Consider the following 20,597-nt stretch of genomic DNA (forward strand, 5'->3'; position numbering starts at 1 on the left):
ATCTTCACCCAAGGACATGTTTATTGATTTTAGAGAGAGAGAGAAAAGGAGGGGAAAAAAAATATCAATGTGAGGAAAAAACATTGATTGGTTGCCTCTCATACGTGCCCTGTCCCAGGACCAAACCCTCAACCTATGCATGTGCCCTGACCAGGAATTGAACCTGTGACCTTCCAGTTTATGGAACAATGCTCCAACCGAGGCTTACCGGCCTCACCCTTTTTGATGGCACCACAGTCTGCTCTTTGCTGCACCAGTCTGTGACCCAGTGCAGGGGGGTTCCAGGTTCTCGCCATCTCAGATAACCCCGCAAGGAGGATCCTTGTTCTATCCTTTAAAAGCTGCTTGTGCACGTCTTCTTCTGTGCTCCAAGAAACCCCACTTATGTGACCCTGGGCCAAAATGTGCATTTTCTTCATTTGTCCCTTAGAGGCGGAAAGACTTCCTCCAACTGGTCCTAGATGCCCGACATTCCGCCACCTCCGTGGGTGTGGAGAGCTTTGACATTGTCAGAGAAGTCTTCTCCAGTGGATGCTCAGCGAATCCTCCCCAGCAACACCAGCCCAGGCTCCCATCCAAGCCTCTGACTGTGGATGAGGTCGTGGGCCAGGCCTTCCTCTTTCTCATCGCTGGCTACGAGATCATCACCAACACCCTCTCCTTTGCCACATACCTGCTGGCCACCAACCCTGACTGCCAAGAGAAGCTTCTAAGAGAGGTGGACGGTTTCAACGAGAAATATGTGAGTACAAGTTCTGTCCAATGGCCCATTGTGAAATCCACATGACAATTGATTTTGTGTCTGTTGATGTGAAACTTATTTTTAATAACTGCCTTGCTAAAACCACATTCTAAGTTTATAAGATGCAGTAGGGCCAGTGCCCACCTTCTCCATCTATTTGGGTGAGCAAGTAAGATGGAGTGTCCAGAACAACAGAAAAAGAAAGAAAAAGGGAAATGGCACACATGCGTCACTGTTCGGGGCAGTCCATGAAACCAGCCCTGGCAGATGGAAGCCACAAGGTCCTCGTGGGTCAGGGCAAAGGTCAGGGATGGGGCAGAAGGTGTGGTTTCCCAGTGCTCTCACTGTGGCATTGCTGTGCTCGGGGAGGCAGGTGGGAGCCAGAAAATGGAGCCAGGTGGGAAGGCAGGTGTGGGCATAACGAAGATCAGGAACACAGGAGAGCAGGTCTGTAAGTGGAGTCAGAGGAAATGGGGCCCGCTGGTACTGAGCCAATTCTGGATCTTCCTTCTAGAGGAGGCCCCTCCTTGCTGAACTTGAAGCACACTTTCAAGGGTACCGAGTTAAGCTACTTTATCACATCATTTTTTGTCTGGATGCTTATGTGTGTATTGCTTTAACTTATTAAAGCAATAAGTTGTTAAAGGTGTTAAAGAAAATCATTTTTTATAAATCTGTGCTTAAAAAGGAAGACCACCCTAACAGAATCCTTTCTATGACATTCTGATGTCATTATTAGAGTCACAGTTTTGGGGGGGATGGCCCATTCTGTTATTGGAACGATTAGAATTCTTTTCATGTGTTGAGCTGAATGCTGCTTCCCAGAAAATCCCACTTCTTTATCCTGCCAGGGTAGTGAATGCAAGGTTAGCCTTTCTTCCCCAATGCATCGCCTGTGTTACTAATTGCTTCCGCTTCTGGCTCATCATGAACTTATGGTCAACCTAAAGTGCCACAATGTTATGACAACACTAAGCCAGGCCTCCCCAATCCATGGCTTATACAATTGGTTTTTTGAGCCTAGATGCAAGCGTTTAATGTTTATCCTTATTATTGCGCGAGTCAGTCAAAATAATTTTGAATCTTGATTCTGCCATCTGTCATATTAGCAATTCCTCCAGCTTTGTGTCATCTGAGACTTGCTAAGCATGTCTCCTATTTCATCCAAGTCATTGATTAAAACGTTGAACAGGACAGGGCTTCCCTCCAGGTTGACATTGATCCATTAATCGATATTCTTTGGGCATGAAGTCTCAACAAGCCATGAATCCAAATCACCCTACTACCCACTCCCACCACCTAGCGGATCCTACTTTACTGATAGCCATGTGTCTCTTTTAATTGAGGGGGAGGAGGAGGGACCAAAGATGATTGGGATACCTACTGCAAGGGAAATAACAGGAGCTGAAGGGCACACCTATTAGGACATATTTGCTTGCAGGTAACAAAACTCTCAAACAAAACTGATTTTAAAAGTGGGGGGAGCTTATCAGGACAGATCGTTGAGCGGCTGAGGAACAGAGGTGGCTTCAGGCAAGCTTCCTGGCCTGTGACGTGCTCAGGTCCCAGGTCTCCAGTTCCCAGTGGTGCGTCCTTAGTCCCGGCCCCGTTCTCAGCGGTGCTCTTCTCTCGAAGCCCCAAGCAGCCTGCCAAGAACATTGGGACTACAGGCTCCCTTGCTCATAATCAATGGAGCAAATTCTCAGCAAGAAAGGTGAGGTTCACTCTGTCAGGAATGCGTAGGTCACTGCCTAATCCTGAAGCAACTATTGTGACCAGGGGGATGGGGGCATGGACGGGCTCGAGCCAATCAATTGCACGCCTGGAGTCTATCCTACTCACGCTAAATGACTGAGGGCTTGGGAGAGCACCTCCCAGAGGAACTTCTGGCTGTTACCCCAGGAAGGGGATAAAGACTGGCTGGTAACTCAAGTTAGTTGGAGCATTGTCCCGATATGCCAAGGTTGAGGGTTCAATCCCCGGTTAGGGCACATACGAGAATCAAACAATGAATGCATCAGTGTTCCGCTTGGAACAACACATCAATGTCTCTCTCTCTCTCTCGTTCCCCCTTCCTCTCTAAAATTGATTTTAAAAATTAAAAAAAAAGAAAAACATTTGAAAAGGATTGGTCTAAATAAACCAAAGGCAGGTCAAACTAAAGACTTTTAAGCATTTGGTGAGTGCCCGGCAGTTGGCAGATAAGGCAGTGGGTCACACGGGTACAAGTCATGATCCTTACCTTCAGGGACTTAAATCACTCATTGAAAAATAAAAGCAAAAAGACAAAAAATATAAAAGAACAAAGAAAAATGAGGAGTTATATGTCTATTAAAATAACACCTTCCTTCCTAGTAAAACCCTCCAGGGCACTAGAAGGCAGCCATGATGAAGTCTAGAACGTGCGGTGTCATGTAGGGAGCATGTCCCCCGAGGAGCATCATAACAATACCTGGTTGGCCTTCTCCCAGGAGGACACAGCAGGGTTCCATAGGCTTCCAGTCAAAGGCCCTCATGAACACAACCCCTCACCTCTGACATGGCCTTAACCACCCACGACCTCAAAGAGGATAACGCTGTCTTATTAAACCCTGGCCTCCTTCAAAGCCCCCAGCCTAGGACAGAGGGCTTGTTTCCGCAGAGGACCACCTCCAGGCACTGACAGCCCATGGGCAAAGAAATATTTTAGTAGATAATGTTTTCAAACTCTAGCATACATAAAACCATCTGGGAAGATGATTTAAAATGCAGGATCCAGGGCCCCAGCCTCAAAGATTCTGATTCCGTAAGTCTGGGCCAGGGCCTAGGAACTTGCATTTTAAAATTAACATCACAGGTGATTTTGATGTAGGTGGTTCCTACCTACACTCTGAGGAGAGAGCCTTAGGCTCTCAGGGTCCAGATCCCAATTCTAAGATGAAACAGAGCCCACGCCCTGCCCCAGCCGTGCAAGCCGCTGGGTCATTTTCTTTCTCTAGGTAACAGTCTCTGAGAAATAGGAATACGGCGTGTCTTTTTTTTTTTTTTAAATTGGTAGTCACAATAGTGTTAACAGGAGTACAGCCTTGCACATGATATGCACTCAATAAATATTTGTAAGTTCTCTTTTTTCTTTTTTTCATTTCTCTCCTTCCTCCTCCTCCTCCTCCTCCTCCTCTTCTCCTTCTCCTCCTTCTTCTCCTTCTCCCTATAAGCAGAGTTTGGTTAATATGGATCATCTCTCAGGATGTGGAAGTGCAGATTATATGTTCCCACATTAGATATTTTCCTGAAAATGTGCATGTAAAGAATGACTTGTTATAACTTCCTGCTGGTTTTCATTCAACGAGTATTTCTTGAGTGCCAGTTAATGCTGGCCTCGGGCTCCGCACGCCACGCCCCAGGATGTCCCAGCCTAGCTCTCCCCTGACGTCCCTACAGAGCCTCACACCTTATCAGATGGCCTCCCCTTGTACTTGTCAGTGATGTCTCTGGATTTGAGCTCTACAGTCTCTTGTCCACAAGTCACATCCTTTTATGGCAACACCTTATGAAAACCTCATGACACCTATGTCCTTCTTTAAAAAAAAAAAAAAAATATATGAATGTGCCCTGTATCAGTTAGGATCTTTTTCTGTTGACAGCGATGAAAATTCAGATTGGCTCAGGAGGGTTATTGGCCCCCATGCCAGAAAGCTCTAGCGCCACGCTGCCTTCAGGAATGGCTTGATGCAGGGTCCATGCTCTGTCACTGCGACTCAGGTTGCTCTCTCTCCCTGTCTCCCAGCCCTACTCCCACTCCATTCTCAGACAGGATCTCCCCTATTGGCCTCAAGGCAACTGTGTAAGCAGCCCGTGGAACAGCCCGAACCAAGGGAGGTACAAACATGGAACCACTTTGCGTTTTATCCTATTACTTCTTTTCTATGTGCTTTGATGAATTTCTTCCCTCTTTCCTTGATGATACCTGATACCAGAGACAGATCTCAAAAGTTTAGGTCACTTTTAGGCATGAAAAAGTCCAGACTACTCTGGTCCAGTTTAAAACTCAACTTCCAAGTAAATGCCCTTCCATCCCCTTAGCTCAGGCTGACCTGTGGTCTGTGGAACCTGCCCGGGGGAGGGGCTGTTGTCTGTTCTCCCGCCTTCCCTCCTCTCCTCCCCTTGCCCCTTCTGGGCGCCCTTCTCCTCCAAGGCTTGGGGCCCTCAAACAAATCCCCAAATCCTGCTTCCCTGGGAGTCTCCACTGCCTTCCCTGCAGTGGCCTCTGGCATGAAGAGGACGCCAGAGTTACGGGGCTCCTGGCAACTCCCCACCGCACCGGTCCCTGATGGGGGAGGGGCTCCAGTTCCCACAGCCAGCTCCTGCCCCACAGCTTCTCAGTGGTGGGGTCCCCTGGTGGCAGTCCGCCCTCTTGAGCAGCTCTGATGGCTTGCACAGTGTCCACATAGGCCGCAGGGGACACACATCGTGGCTACACAGTGGCTGCTGCCTCTGCTGTCCCCTCTCTCTGCCCTGACGTCTCGCTCGTTGCTTTTCCTGTGCTCAAGTGGGCAGACAGGGCAAATGAGCAATTCCGCTCCATCGCCGGTGCCCACCCGGGGAACGGACTGCCAGGCTCAGGCAGCTACTCTATGAGTGGTTCTATCTGAGACCCTTTCCTTGGCTCAGAACAGAGGAAGAGTCCCCTCTGGACTGACGACTCCTGGCTCTGACGAGTTTTCTGTACATCCCTCTAATCTCTTCATTGGCTTAGGCTAAACGGTAGAGAAGCGCAGTTGAGGTCCAACAGGAAATAGCGAATCCCTTTCCTGGAAATCTCAGCGGAAGTCTCGCGGCATCTCACTGATGGAGCTTGGCTCCTGGGCCCACCCCTCAACCAATCACCGTGGCCGAGGATAATATGACACTTTCATTGGCTTACACTTGAGTCACTCTCCCAATCACTGAAGTTGGTGTGTACGTGGGGTCTCACTTGAACCCCTCAGATTTCCAGTGGGTCCCCAAACTTCTGTTACTGAAGTGGGGTGAATGGCTGCTGAGTGGCCAGCAAACAGTGTGCCCACCCACGGACATGGATTCCGTGGTTCCCAGGTTAGAAGCTCCTTCCACTTTCAAATTTCTTGTTATGCAATCACACGTACCCCCGCCTCAGGAACTTCTTGTAAAGGATGCTGCCACTTTGTACTATGCGTCCTGCGATTTCCGCAGAGCCAGTCACGGCTTCCCGACTGGTTAGAATGAAGCCCAGGTAGACAGTTGGCCTTTATTGCATCCTTTCCCAGTCAATACGGAAGTCTGTCAGTGGGGAAAGTCAGTAATTCAGGTGCTCTGCCTTTATTAGAACTGAACTTCTGGCACGCATAACGATACTCAAAAGTCTTCCTTCACCACGGAGGATTGTCTTATACACGTTTTACAACTTACACATTCTGTCTGGTATTACCCACCTGTGTCTCGCCACCTGTTTTGACCCAAGTGGCCTTGATTGCCTTTCTCTGTTCAGGGCATAGGTTTCTGTTTCAGTTTATAGTACGGTTATAATCCACCTTATAATTCACGCCTCTAGGCTGCTTCATTAAGACACATATGTGTTCTTCCAAATCATCTGACTTTGGACTTTTGTCCGGCTCTCTCTCCTCTCATTCCGTCATCAAAATGCAGCTTAAACCCTTTCTCAAGTCACCCAGCCTCTTGGAGAACTCTCTCTTTCCCCCATGTTTTCTTAGTCATATTGAAGGGGAGGTACGTTCATTAAATTCAAGAGTTGAGAGGGGAAAGATTTGTACCAGTTGTACCACTCATAAAATTAAGGAAGTGCACCAATGATTTAATAAGACCTTTGTAACGTGGATGCTTCACTGTGTTCTCCAATATCTAATTTTGAAAAAGATGAGAGGAAAAAAAAACTTCTTTCCATATAAATTGTTTTTGCTATAGCTTTCACACTTTATGTTGAAATTATCGACTTCTGATCTGGCTAAACCATTCTCTTTTTTTCTCTTTGGTGCTGGACTGTGCCAGCCAAAATTTATGACCCATTTTCCTTCTGCTTAATTGTTGTTATAAATCTGTGCGGAACCCAGTTGTAAATTTATCACAAATTGGACGAGATTGATAGATAGCCTCTCTTTAGGATAATTTGAAAATAGCTATGCCTTAGAAGAAAGGCCAAATTCTTAAAAATCCTCTTGAAGAGCTGCTTTGTAACCATTATAAATATCTAATTAAAATACAACATATTCTTTTTCTCTTAAGGATAAAAGAACATTCCATGCTGGGTATTTCGGCTGATTAGCTCATGCTGCTGATGTGAGCGAGGTTGAGGATTTGTTCTTTAAAGCAGCCAGAGGATCTCAAAGGAAAAAAGCATATTCTCTGCTACATTAAAAAAAAAAAAAAAAAAAGCCATTTGCCTCCAACTAGCTGTTTCATAAATACACATTCTTTGTCAGAGGGGGAGGATTTGTTGGGGAAAAAATGTGATAGCTTAACACAAATTTATCCTCGCTATAGGGGAGAAAATGCCTCCCAGTTTGGATCCTACCCTGGGCGAAGTTTCAGGGTCATGTTCACGCAGGGAGCAGAGCACACTGGGCTTTAAGACTCAAGTAAAGAACCAGAAGTGGGCTTTTCCCCAGTGGAAGGGTTCCTGCTAGGCCTGCTCGGGTCTTGCTGTCCCGTATTTTAGGAGGAATAAGTTCAGGTGTTCCCCCCGCCACCACACAGGGCAGCCAGCAGTGGTTCATGTGACGCGTCCCTTTCCTACAGATCATAACAGCACGTGGAGCACAAGTCAGCGAGGCACAAGGAAAGAGGTAGGAACAAAGAACAACTTACAGCCCTAAAGTCAAACTGAAAAACAAAGCCAAGGGCGGGGACACCAGCAGGGTGAGACGGGTCTTCTGGGCTGCAGTACCAGCCAGCAGGTGGAACATCTCAGCCTGTGACTGGGGAGCGTGTGAAAATACAGGTGCTGACTCAGGAGGTCTGGGGTGGGGCCTGAGATTCTGGATTTCCAGCAAGCTCCCCGGTGATATGGAGGCTGCTGGTCTGTGGCCCACACTGTGATCCACCGGGTTCTGAACCCTGCTACATCTCTCTCAGTTGTGACGTATGCAGCAAGTATTCATTTCTAGTGATAGAGTACTGATGTTCTGCGATGATTTACATTTTGTTAACAAAATCAGTTCCAAAGTTATTCCAAAAATAATAATGCCACTCTCATGCTATTAAGTGAGAGATAAAGTGATGAGGGAATTACCCAGTTCTGGGTGTCTTTATTTTCTTTTAATCCTCACCCATATGTCCATTGAGTTTAGAGACAGAGGAAGGGAGGCAAAGGGCCGGGGGAAAGAGAAATGTGAGAAACATCAATCTGTTGCCTCCTACACATGCCCCAACTGGCGCTCAAACCCACAAACTAGGTATGAGCCCCAACCAGGAATTGAACCCACAGCCTTTTGCCATACGAGACAACACTTCAACTAAATGAGCCGCCCAGCCAGCCCAACCCTGGGAGTCTTTAGAAGTATATCGCCCATAACAGTAAAATTATCTGGCTTCCTTCTCTCAGTGTGCATGTGTACACGGCGGGCCATATCACAGCTGACAGACAGCCATCAGACTGGATCTTTCAGGTGGGGGGCTCCATCTGGACCAGAAGTTCCCCTGAGGAGCTCTTAGTGCAGATGGAAGCTTTAGGTACCAATAAGAGGCCATGCCAAAGGACTGCGGTCAAAGACAACTCTCCGATGCTGTTTCCCTGGTCGCAAAATCTGTACTATTCTCACTGCAGGAGTTGGGGGCCCGCAGTGAGGGAAGCTTGGCATGTGTCCAACTTGCACACTTCCTCTCCTTCTTTCTGGAAGTGTCTGCCCCCAGAGAGGGAGACTGTCCCACCTTCCCCTGGCATCCCAACAATGAATAGCAGGGCATATAAGTCTTACCAGCCTACGAGAGGGACCTCTGTGTGTGCGTACCTGGAACTCTGTCTTGGGTGTGACGATGGGTGGACCTGCTAACAAAGCCCCACCTCGGGAAGGAAGAAGGAAGACAGGGTACGAGGTGCTTCTATGCCCCATCAGCAGACAAACCAAGAGTCCCCAAAGCAGGGTGACCAGTCAACCTGAATCAGGTGGCAGAGCCTCAGCTTTCAACTGCCTGTATGATTATTACAACACACACACTAGTCTTTGTGATCCAGATCATCTGCCCATTCTCTCCTTGGGGACAACCACCTCTCTGGGGCCACCTGTGCAGGGAATGTGTGCTGCTCAGTGCCCCAAGCTTCCTCTGCCACCACCCAGGGGTCCACTCTTCCACGTTGCCAGTGGACACTCAAAGCGCATCCCATGTGACAGCTGACCCACCTTGACTTCGAACTGCTCCCAGGGGCCTTAGCAGTGGCAGCCACATCCCCAGGCCTTGTGCCACCCAGGAACTCAGAGATCCACGCCGGGTCCCTGCCTCTTCCTCTCCCTTCTCTTCCAGTCCCATTTCTTGGGTTTCTCTTATCTCGCCTCTCTTCAATATTTGCAATACTGTTTAGTCTCCTTGATTCCTGTTCTGGCTCTGTTTCCCAGATCCAGAGAGACGCAGAGGCTTCCCTGCTCCATCCCCCAACCCGCTGTCCACTTGCGGCCCCTGGCTGTCCCAGAGCCTGTGGACTCACACAGGGGCGTCCTGCCTGCTTGCAGTGGGGTGGTCGGTCAGGTGGGAGGCGGGTTGAAAAGCAAGAAGAACTTGCAGGTGTTTTTCTGGGCCGCCAGGCTTAATCAAGTGTAGAACTTCAGCACTTGCAATTTTTAGCAATTAATGCTCCAAGTCCCCCTCCGTCTTGAGTCCCTGCAGAGCAGTTCTGTCACGGCAGAGGGAGAGGTGACCTGCAAAGAGATGGTCCTCCCGGGAACGGGCCACACCAATCAGCATATATCTGGTGCTTTTCATGTGGCACCTCAGAGTATTTTATACTCAATACCCAGGCCTCTAGAGAGGCCAAGCTTTGCTAAGCAAATAAACTGGTGGGGTCAGTTCACATCAATCCAGAAGAGGAAGAATTAAAAATGAACTTGGGAAAGCGAGCTCTGCAGGTGAAGCTGGCGTTCTGTGGGTCTGCTTGGCAGAGCGCTAGAGTCTCAACTGAATGGCCCGTTTATTGAACTATTGCTCACATGATGGGCTCTTAAAACATCAAAAGTATGGGTTTTATTCCCAACAATTAGCTTTTAGAATAAAGAATAAACACACACACTTAACAAAAAAAATGTCTCTATTGACCAAAACCACCTTTCCACCAGTGGAGGAGAATGGTATCGGCTGCAGCCAATCTAAAGACCCCGCCCGCCCCCAAATAAATCAATAAATAACGACTCCCTCTCACTCAGAACTTTTTATTTCAACCCATCACTGGGCTTTAAATTTCAGCATTAGGGGGTTCTCGCTTTGTTTTAACCCATTACCCGTCATTAAAACGCCACTACTCCTGCCCTGGCCAGGAGGCTCAGTGGCTTGGAGCGCTGTCCTGTGCACCAAAAGGTTGTAGGTTCGATCCCTGGCCAGGTCACATACTTAGGTTGTGGGTTCAATCCCCAGTCAGGGTGCATATTGGAGGTCGCCAATTGATGTTTCTTCTTCTCTCTCTCTCCCCTCCCCCTTGGGTGAGGGTTAAAAAAAATGTCACTCCTCTTGGGAGGGGTGACACACTCAAGCCCCCCCATGTGGGACTCTGGGCTGCTCCGCAAACTGGCATATCGCGGGGCCTCCAACATTGCCTGGCACGTAGGAGCCTGCGAGGAATAGGTGCTGAATGAGTGAAGAGACTCCCTGAAAGCAAACTGGAGGTGGGGCGGCATGGGGAGCCGCCCGGGGGAAACACGTGGTCACTGCATCCTGGCAGACTGGAGGTAGAGGCGGCCACTGCGAGGGAGATGAAGACAAGCGAAGGCAGCACCCAACAGTCCCTACGATCCTACAATTGTGCTCCCACGGGACTGCCGTGGGCTACTTCACACACCCACCAGTTCATGCTCAGACCTGTCACGCCAAGGAAAGGAAGGAACCAGGGCCCTTGGGCTCCGAGGGGAACTTAGGGGCCATCTAGGCCAGTCTCCCATTCAGGACAGATATCTGTGAGATCATGCCTCTCTGCTTGAATGCTGCCAGGAACAGGGAACTTACTACCTATGGTCCTCCCATTATCCTTGCTCAAGGTCTTCCTACATTGGTTGAAATCTGTCCTCACTCATTGCCCATGTACTCACCCTTGTCTACTCCTCTCTCAGTTCGTGGTATTTATCTACTATCAGTCAGCAAATTAATAGCTTCTGCCCCGGGTAGGGGTGGGGTTGGGGGTGCTGGCAACTTCCACGCTCACTGGCAGCCAGTCACTGGGCACCTCAGAGACAGACAGAGGAGAAATATTGAAAAATCAGTAAAGAACGAGTGCCCTTCCTAAAATGTTTGCTTGTGGTCCAGACATTTAATTTACTGTGAGTTTTCTGGTAAATCTGTTTTGCCCCAGGACCGTGGGTAACATTACATTTTGTGTCGGGTATATGTGTGCACGCGCTGAGCCTCATGTGTCAGAGCTGACTATGGTATGTGTGAAAATATCAGCCCCATGAGCCTGTGAGGCCAGGCATATGAATATTCCAGATCAGAAAGGATAGCAGACTCCCCTATGAGTTGCAGTGTGTGAGGTTTATAAAGTTAAGCACTTAGAATTCCGTCTTTAAAATTTAAATATTGAGATTGGGTCTCTAGGAAACAAGAGGCAGTGGCTGTTTCTCAAGCGCTTAATTTGGTTTTTTCCCCCTTTCTGGTAGCATAAGTTGTTTTTCAAAGCCTCGTCCCGTGAGCGTTCCCTGTAGGAGGAACGTAATGGAGCTCCTCTGGCCTCCCCTTGCGGGTTCCAGGCTGGGGCCAGAGCGGTGGGAAGCATAAAACGGATACCCCGCGAAAAGAAATCCTTATTAAAGGATAAGAAGAGGATCAACTTCCCTCTGGTTAGGAACAAGAAGCTTTAGAAAGCCACCCAGGCTCTTTTGGCGATGGGCTTAGTCTCAAAGACATTTTAATTAGCAATTTAAGGTTGGAAGGAAGAGGATGAACTCCTCACTTCCTTCACTACATGCGAGCAGCTCGGCTCCAAGAGAAACTAGTTCAAGGGGCTGAGAAGGGAGGTCCAGGGTCAAGGGGTGACTCTGGAACAAGAAGAAACTTTTTCATGAAATGACACAGTGAGGTACGCGGGCCCCGTCACCCACTATGTTCGGGGCCCCCTCCTTGCGGGGCAGTCCTCACCCTCCATGGGGGCGGGCACTCACAACCCGCCGGTAGCAGAGCTGTGAAGCTCCCCAGGGGAGCGGCTCCCGATCACGCTCAGACCAAACCTCAACTTCTCTCTGACCAAGGAGCACTGCCGCCTGGAAAGAGGGGGTCTGAGACCTGGGTACTGGTCCCAGCCCTTCCAACAGTGGCACGGAGGCACTGAGCTGCCACTCACTGGCAGAGTGACAAGGACGACTGGTATCGTGTCTTTGCTCCTCAATATTCCTGTCTGTAAAATGGGGGTATGAGTTCATATCTCATAAGCTCATCCTGAGGAGGAGGTGAGTGGATCCACGTACGATTCTGGGCACACGGGCAGGTGTCCATACATGTGCCACCGTCACCCCCACACTGTGCCTCAGTCTCCTCACCCGTGAATGAAAGGGGTGGACTAGACTCCTCTGCTGGCAGCAATAATGACCACTGGATGCTTACATGCCAGGCCTGAAGCTAAGTACTTCCCAGATCAGTGTTCACTGGATCCTCATCACGACTTAAGGAAGCAGGAGCTGTCACCGTCGCCACGCAATCAGTGAGGGAAGAGAGGCTGCGCAGTCAGGGAGCCCCCGACCAGCAGGACCCATAGCAGAGAGAGCGGTTTTAAGGAACTGACTCATCCGATGGCGGGGGCTGGCAGGTCCAGAGTCTGCAGGGCAGGCCAGCGGGCAGGATTCGATGCTGCGGTCTGGAGGCGGACTGTCCTCTCCTCCAGGAAATCTTAGATTCTGCTCTCGAGGCCTTCAACTGGTTGGATGAGGTTCCTGCACATTACCGAAGGTAGCCTCCTTCACTTCAAGTCGACCGGTTGTAGATGTCAGCCACCACTACAGAGTACCTTCACCACGACACCGAGATTTGCATTTGATTAATAACTGGGTACGATGGCCTAACCAAGATGATACAAAAGACCAACCACCACGGAGCCTTTGAAAAGATAAGTTGCCAAACGTCATGCACTAGGAAAGGACCAGGCCTGGACTGGAGGTCACATCTCCCAACCACTTAGTCGCTGTCCTTTTCAATATCGTCTCAACATTCAGTGACTCGGTGACTCAGAAGCTGTCCCTCAATGCTGTGGTGTCCTGCCTGCCGGGCGGGTCAATGTCAGCTTCAGCACTTCTATAAAGGGGGCTTCCAGGCCGCCTGCTGCGGTGGGGGCCTGAAGCTATGTTGGCGCGGCACTTTTACAGCACTGAGAAAATGCCAGGCCTCCTCACTGGATGCCTTGGCAGCACCACCTCTGACTTATCCTGGCTCTCGGCCCTCAGGGTAATAAGCTCGCAGCAGTCTCTCCCGTCACTGTGTGACGTCTGCACCGTCCATTCTCCAAGTCCGTGTGTTCTCTTTCTGCATAGCCCACACAATGCAAGTTCAAGAGCTCGTGGGCAGCCTCAGGCCAGATGCCCTGTGGTCCCTGGAACATTCCAGAAACAGAGACATCTTGCCCCAAGGCTGCTTTCTCCCTCTACAGACATGATTCTCGGTACCTTTGTCTTTTTTTGTGAAGCTGATCTTGTCTCGTTCGTTGGAGAAAGTTCTTCGCCAGCCACCCCAGGATTTCTCTTTGGGTTCCACACCCAGGAAATTTCTCACACGTTGCATTTCCTTGTGGTTCACTTGAATGTGTTCTTTGGTACAGAATAGGAAACGGGTCTCTGAGCCATTTGTCTTGCAGCCTAATGGCCAGCCTGGCCCTCCCTCTGCTCATCACTGGTGCCGCAGCGGTGACAAGCAAGGTCCCCCCTCTCCCGGGGTCTTGGCCGGACCCAGGTCTGAAGCTCTCCTGCCTGGGGCCACCGTTCGTTAGCTGCCGCTCAGAGCCATTGTCATCTCAGTTCAGGAAAGTCAGTGGGACACAGCGGGAGCTGGCGAGCAGCTTCGCATCCTGAGACAGCAAAGGGGCCACCTGCCCTCCACCCAACAGGACAGCCTTCTGGCCTCATTCCTGGTACCCCTGCCCTGTGCAGCTGCTCCCCTGTGAAGTCTGCGTGACAGGATTGCCTGCCTTCTCCCCAGTCCCCAGAGTCTCCAGCCGACATGGGCCGAGGTTTTAGGACAGACCCCGGCCTATCTCTAGGCAGACTCTGACTTCATGCAACTAGAGACCTTCTAAAAGTTCCTCCTCCTATCCACGTGGCCACCTAGACCAGGGGCCTGCATGCAAATCCGGGCCCAAGGGCAGCCATTTACTGAATGTCTATAAACGGCAGCTGCTAGGGATCTACCCCAGAAGACTTGGATTTAGCCAGCGGCTGCGAGGCCCATCATTGCACCTTTTTAAAAGCCCCCCAGGTGACTGTGAGGTGCAGGCAGGGGGAGAAGCATCGCCACACTCCCATGAGGCATATATGCCAGCGCACTGAACAATACGACAAACTTCATAAATACTTGGCATGGTTACTGCAGCTGCTTTTTGCTCTGTTGAAAAGCCACGCTCCGAGCCACCAGGAAGGAGTGGGTTTTCCGTGACTGCTCAGTGGTTCAGCCCACCCACAGAGCCAGGAAACAAAGGCCGGCAAGGCCCTCCAGGGCACTGCTCTTAGAATTACGGTCCTTCGACATGGATGATACTGAATACAGGGGTCGCCTGCTCTGTGTTCCATGTCCAGGAGTAGGAGGGGCTGTTTCCCCATCTCATAGACTAGGCAACAGACGCCTGGCGAGGTCCCCTCACAGGCCACATGTTATCTCAGAATTCAGGGAGTGTTTCTGGCTGCCCAGAGCCTTGGTCTCTCTGTCTCTCTGCTTTCCCTCCCTCCCTCCCTCCCTCCCTTCCGCCCTCGCCCACTCTCCTTTCTCTGAGAAGCTCATTTACTGATTCCCCAGCCTGGCTACAAATTAGTGATTTATGGACCTGAAAGATGCTAATGATAGCGGTCACCACCGCTATCGTCGGAACAGTAAACATTTATGGAGCACCATAATTAGTCATAATTTTTATGCGTTAAATAAATAGGACCTAACTCTATAAAGAAACAGGTCCTACTAACCAAGAATATTATGTAGATCAGAAATCTCCTAAAAGCATCTAATGGAAAAGTCTCAACTTCCAAAGCACACGCGCAGTCAATGGCTTTGTTTCTGGGCTCAATTCACTGTGGGGCCCTTATCCAGTTTCAAGGGGGTATTGTCCATCTTCTTGGTTCTCAGTCTGTGGCCAGGGGCCAATTTTAACTCTCTGCTGTCTGTGTTGGCTACATTAAGTTCTGTGACAGAAACACCTGTTCCCAACTTGCTTTTATCAAGGAGTGATTCTTTGTAGTCAATTACTCAAAATCAATGAAGACTGATAATAATTACAGTGGAAATAAGAAGAAGAAGAATTACTATTCACTAAACACATGCTCTGTGCCTAGTGCAGGGCCAGGCAATTCTGACAACCAATCTGACATTTCCCCCCCCGCCATTTGAACGATTAGGCAATTGCAACTCAGTGATTAAATGACGAGCTCAAGGCAGAAGCAGGAGCAACATGTAAATGCAGGTCCCCAAGCCCAACATTCCTCGGCGTCACCATGGGATGACCGCAAGGTCTGCAGTAGCAGGTCTACGAGAGCGGACAGTGTCCGAAGTGGTGTAGCACACATTTGGACACATTTATAACCATGTGTTAGCACCGTCACAGCGGGGTCTCTTCTAGGTGTTGGGACGTCCCCAAAGTCATTTTTAACTCCAGTCTTGAGTGTCCTCACTCTGTCCTGTGCCACCAGATACTTAAGGACGTTGTCAGGATACATGGCATTTTCACTTATGCCTTCAGCTTTGAGAAACTAAGAACTCCTACTAGGTCAAGATGTGTCTTTGCCATAAAAAAATTAAATTAATTTACTTCAACAACCAATAAACAGACCAAACAACATGAAAGTCCCTAGCGAAGAAAAGAAAGAAAGAAACCTAAGCCGAAAATATACTGTTTCTTTTTACCTAACATTTGACAAATTTACATTCCCTTGTCTGCCCTTGGGTGTCTTAAAATAAAATTCTATCACTATTTCCATGTAAAAAAATTTTTCTACATAAAATGCAACATATCAGGAATTTTTCTATTCATTCTGTCTCTTGGGTTTCAGGCAGGAATTTCCTTCCCTCGGGAATAATTTATATGTAAAACCTGTCATCTATCGCTGTGTCTAGTAGCATTGTTCTCCCTGTCCCTCAAAATTCTGCTCCCTTAACAAGGTCTGTGGGTGTCCTGACAACAACCTTCTTGGGCTCGATGAGCTTTCTGGTGAAGGAGGCCATAATTTAGAGAAACAAATCCTGTCCATTGCTGGCATCTAAAAAGTGTCTTGGGAAATGTCCCCATACTTGCCTTTCTTTTCTACAACTGAAAAAGGGATGAAAACATCTCCCAATCTCATTTCCCATATCAAACTTCAAAGCCTGTGGAGAGTCAAGACAGGTTTTTTTCTGAATAGTCCGTTCCTTTCCACGTGGATCTGCTGGAATGAGAAGTGGGCTGTGGGTTTAAGCCATTCCAGCGGGTGCTCTGTCTTGGACAGAAACTTCCAGAAATCAGATCCCCCTAGTTGTCCATATCAACAGAGTCCTTTCTCTCCTCAGCAGGGACAACCGGTGACCAAGAAAGCAACAGAGTTTCCCCTTGGACTTTGCCTTCCTTAGTCATTTTGAGAAAGTCGAGTCAGCAACCTTAGAAGGAGTTTCCTGTTCTGATACCTCCTCCCCCTCTTCCTCCTTCCCCTTCCCTTAGGCGGGATGACACTCTTCTGCCCAGTGACCCCTAGACAAGCTCGGCAGTTGACAACGTGAGTGTAGGGTTCTCTTTGTCACCACATCCAGGCACATAGTAGGTGCTCAATGTTAGCTGAAAGAACGAATGAACCCAAGCTAAAGTTGAAAGAAAGGTAGAAACCATGCCACCTAATGCCTTTATTTTGCAGATGAGGAATCTGAGGCAAAGGACATTCAGAGGCCACCTAGGTGCGGTTACTTGACCCCCAGGCCCAAGCTCCCTGCACCGTGAGCTCTAACAGCCTGCCGCCCACACTGGGAAGACCGAGAGTAGGCAGTGTGCCCGGCCCTGCCCCGGCGTCTGCGGTGGGGGCGCAGGCGCAGCACACCACCCCACCCCCCCGCCCCCCAACACGCCACTTTGCCTCCTCCCTCTGTGTCTGTATTTTCTCTTCTGGATGAACAAAGAGTCCTTTTGTGATCGCGTTGGCCTCACCTGCCTTCCTCCCCGCAGTTTCTGCCGCAGACAGCCTGCCTTCCCCTGGCCTGGCGTCCTTCAAAGATTCCTTACGGCCATCTGGCCCCTGTCCTCCCTGAAGCCTCTGCTCTCAGGACCGCTTTGGGGACGTATGGCGCCCGGAGCAAGGTTTTACCCCTCCCTCCCAGAGCAGACACCGGCATTTCTGCCACCAACAGGAGTCCACAGTTTTTACAAAATCATAAATGCTAAAAACAAACACAAAAACGGGTGGTGTACCAGGAGTCGCTAAGAGAATGACAGTCATCCGTTAAAAAATTAAGCACAGCAGCCTGAAGATAAGCCATCTATCTCTATTACACTCTGAATATTAAATTAGCCAACTGGTGGGCATTTCTACAGCTATGCTAGAGCAAAGAAACAGCAGAAAGTGGGGGGTTTTGCCCTTTGTGTATAATCACCAAGAAACGGGGAGGCACAGAGATTAAAAATCAAATGATCTCCGTCTTGCTTGTCCAGCCAAGCTAACCCTCACGACGCAGCTTTTACTGGTGGGAAACTGCCAACTTCTGAATGAAGGGCAGGGGTGTTGTCTCCTGTTATTCCACCGCCAAGCTGTGTTTCTTCTGAAAGGCATTAAAATGGAGGAAAGCAACCCCGGGCCACTCACTGGGATTGTTCTCGAGAATTCTAGACAGACCATAAGTAATTCAATGAGTCACTCACAAAGACCCGGGCTCTGTGCATCTTGGCTGCGGCATGTGGGCGAGCCAGAGGTAATCAGCACCACCAAAATGCAGAGCAAAACTCTTATCAGAAGATGTCATTTTTTTCTAAATGTCATATATACAATTTTTATTGGAGCGTGATGACAGATAGTGAATAACTTAACATAAATTTGCATACTATAATACAGCTGTTAATTTATGATCATATTAAAGCACCAAGTTTTGTAGTTTAGGGCACTTAAAAATCTTAATTTTTGGAAACTTTCCCTCCAGTCTGCTGTTTATTTATTACTTACCTAGGGCTGCCACATGAAATATAGTTGTCTGGTTAAATTTGAATTTCTGATAAACAGTGAATTATTTTTTTAGTGTAAGTATGGCTCGTGCAATATTTGGGACATACTTATACTAAAAAATTATTCATTGCATATCTGAAATTCCCATTTAACTGAATGATTGCACTATTATTTGATAAATCTGACAACTCTATTTTTACGTAATAAACACTGTAAGCTCTGCTACTGGCTCTTTGCTGGCGGGGAGCGGGGCTGCTGTGCAGTGGAGGGCACCAGCTGCTGGGGTCTTGGTGGCTTTAGGCGGAGTCAAAGGAGTCAGGTCACAGCGTGAAAAGGGGGAAACTGAGGCAGGCTGCATCGAGGAAGTTAGAGCTATGTTTTCCAAACCTTTTTGATATGTCCCATCATTACAGCTCAGGAAAGTGAATGAGGAGATTTTTTTAAAAATCCACTTTACAAAGAAGGACGCATGTCAGGTCAGTTAGGAGACCTTTCAAGCCCATTTCACTAACGCGTGGCCACACTGGGACAAAACTTAGGTCTCCCAGCTCCCCAGCCTGGGCTTCGGGCTTCACTCGACCACACTTTCTACTGTCCATTTGCCTAGTCTCCAAGTTCCAACACGCATTCTGGGATCCATATTGTTTTTTATTTTACATAATTGTTTTACTTCTATACCCTTTTATCACTTCATATTTTCCTAAAATTTCCAAAATTTACATCATTTCTGGTCTAAATGGAGTATATCATTGCTTATGGCATCCACTTGACTTAGAGCAACTTCTAAATTAATCCCTCTTGGTAATTACCCTTTGACCTTTAGCATCTTACTGCCCTCCTGCCCGGAGCCTTGTTTCAGGGTATTGGTGCCTCCGTAAATCTGTGCCGTGCGCCCTTCCCCATTTTCTCCACTGGGTGGGCACTGTCAGTGACGTAAGAAAAATGTAATAACAGAAACTAGTATTCACTACCATCTATTCTCCCGAATCTATCAAGTTGGTAGCGTACCTATTACAATAGTTCCTTGTATAGTTAAAAGATAGGCTCAGAGAGGTTAGGTGTCTTTCTCAGGGTCACACAGCAAATACAGAACTGAAGTGGTCCTGCTCTAACTTCCATGCTCTGTCATCACGATAGGGGGCTACTGAGCTAAGACGCCTGCACACAAGGACACTGGCGGGAAAAAGACATCGATCCAAGAGCTAGCTACTTGTTTTGTAGATTTTTCTCATATACATTTATAAAATACTTTCAAAGCAAAGGGGATTCCAGCCCATGGGCCGTGGGCCACATGTGCCCCAGGGTGGCTATGAGGCCCAACACAAAATCATAAATTTACGTAAAGCCTTTTCTTTGCTCATCAGTTTTCATTAGTGTTTGTGTATTGAATGTGTGGCCCAAGACACCTCTTCTTCTTCCAGCGTGGCTCAGGGATGCCGAAAGCCTGGACGCCCCTGCAGGACTTTTGGGCACCTTACAGTCATTCCGTTTCCCACCCTCTACGTCCTCTCCATGGGCAGCCGCTCCACAGACCACTTCCTTTCTGGTTGGGAGAGACAATTTCCGAAGGAATGCGTGGCTTCTAGAGCACGTTTCCCAGAATGCCATGCTCCCTCCTCTGCTCTCTCTGCCAAATTCAGGGGCCCCTTCCAGTATTTCCATCAGCTCAGTGGTCACGCAGCTTCCACAGAGAAGGGAGCTGGGCTCCCTCCCTCCTTCCGTCCGTGGAACACACTTGCCAGCTGGCTCCCACCTGAGCCCCTGGTGTTGAAAGTGCTTCTCTGCCGGCTCCCGGGGGTCAGCACAGAGGAGCCGCAGCCCGCCTCTCCTGGGGGTGCGAAGCAAGGACCGCTCCCGGCAGGGCTCACCGACAGCGTTTTGCCGGTCCCGCAGCCCTTCAGTTTTACCTTCGCCCTCCCTGGGTGGAGCCTGGCTGCCGGCTGAGAGCACGGGCTGTGGGTCAGCCTCGCGGCCTCAACGCCAGCCTGAACCACTCTACCACCTCGGGGCCCTGCGCCTCGGCTTCCTAACCCGTTAGGAGGCGGGAGTAACCGCTCCCTTGGGTCGGGGCTGGTGAACGGCGGTCTCGTGCGGAAGCACAGAGCCCGGCAGCCGGCCGCGCTCCCGGGACATTCGTTTTTATTTCGCTCGTGTTGTTACACATCTTCCTGTTATTCCTATTCAACAGATCATCTCAGAAACCTGAGGTAGACACATGCCACTTCCATGAGCCCTGCCACCAAGCCTCGGTGCCACCAGGGTCTCAGCGCATGCATTCTGCTCCCCGCGCAAACGAGGTTCCTTCTCAGCCACTCCAGTAGTCGCTGCCCCATGGCTCCCCGGGGACCCCT

General features: G+C 49.2%; 1 protein-coding gene across 1 annotated transcript in view; it reads left to right on the forward strand.

Moving 5' to 3' along the window:
* TBXAS1 (thromboxane A synthase 1) overlaps positions 1 to 20,597 on the forward strand; it is a 141,759-nt gene that overhangs the window by 98,651 nt on the left and 22,511 nt on the right. Inside the window, exon 9 of the mRNA XM_054564655.1 lies at positions 431 to 742. Coding sequence (XP_054420630.1) covers positions 431 to 742 — 312 coding nt within the window. The remainder of the gene's footprint in view (positions 1 to 430; positions 743 to 20,597) is intronic.

The sequence above is a fragment of the Pteronotus mesoamericanus genome, unplaced genomic scaffold, assembly GCF_021234165.1.
Source record: "Pteronotus mesoamericanus isolate MK-2021 breed Mesoamerican mustached bat unplaced genomic scaffold, CSHL_Meso_final scaffold_85, whole genome shotgun sequence".
NCBI lineage: Eukaryota > Metazoa > Chordata > Mammalia > Chiroptera > Mormoopidae > Pteronotus > Pteronotus mesoamericanus.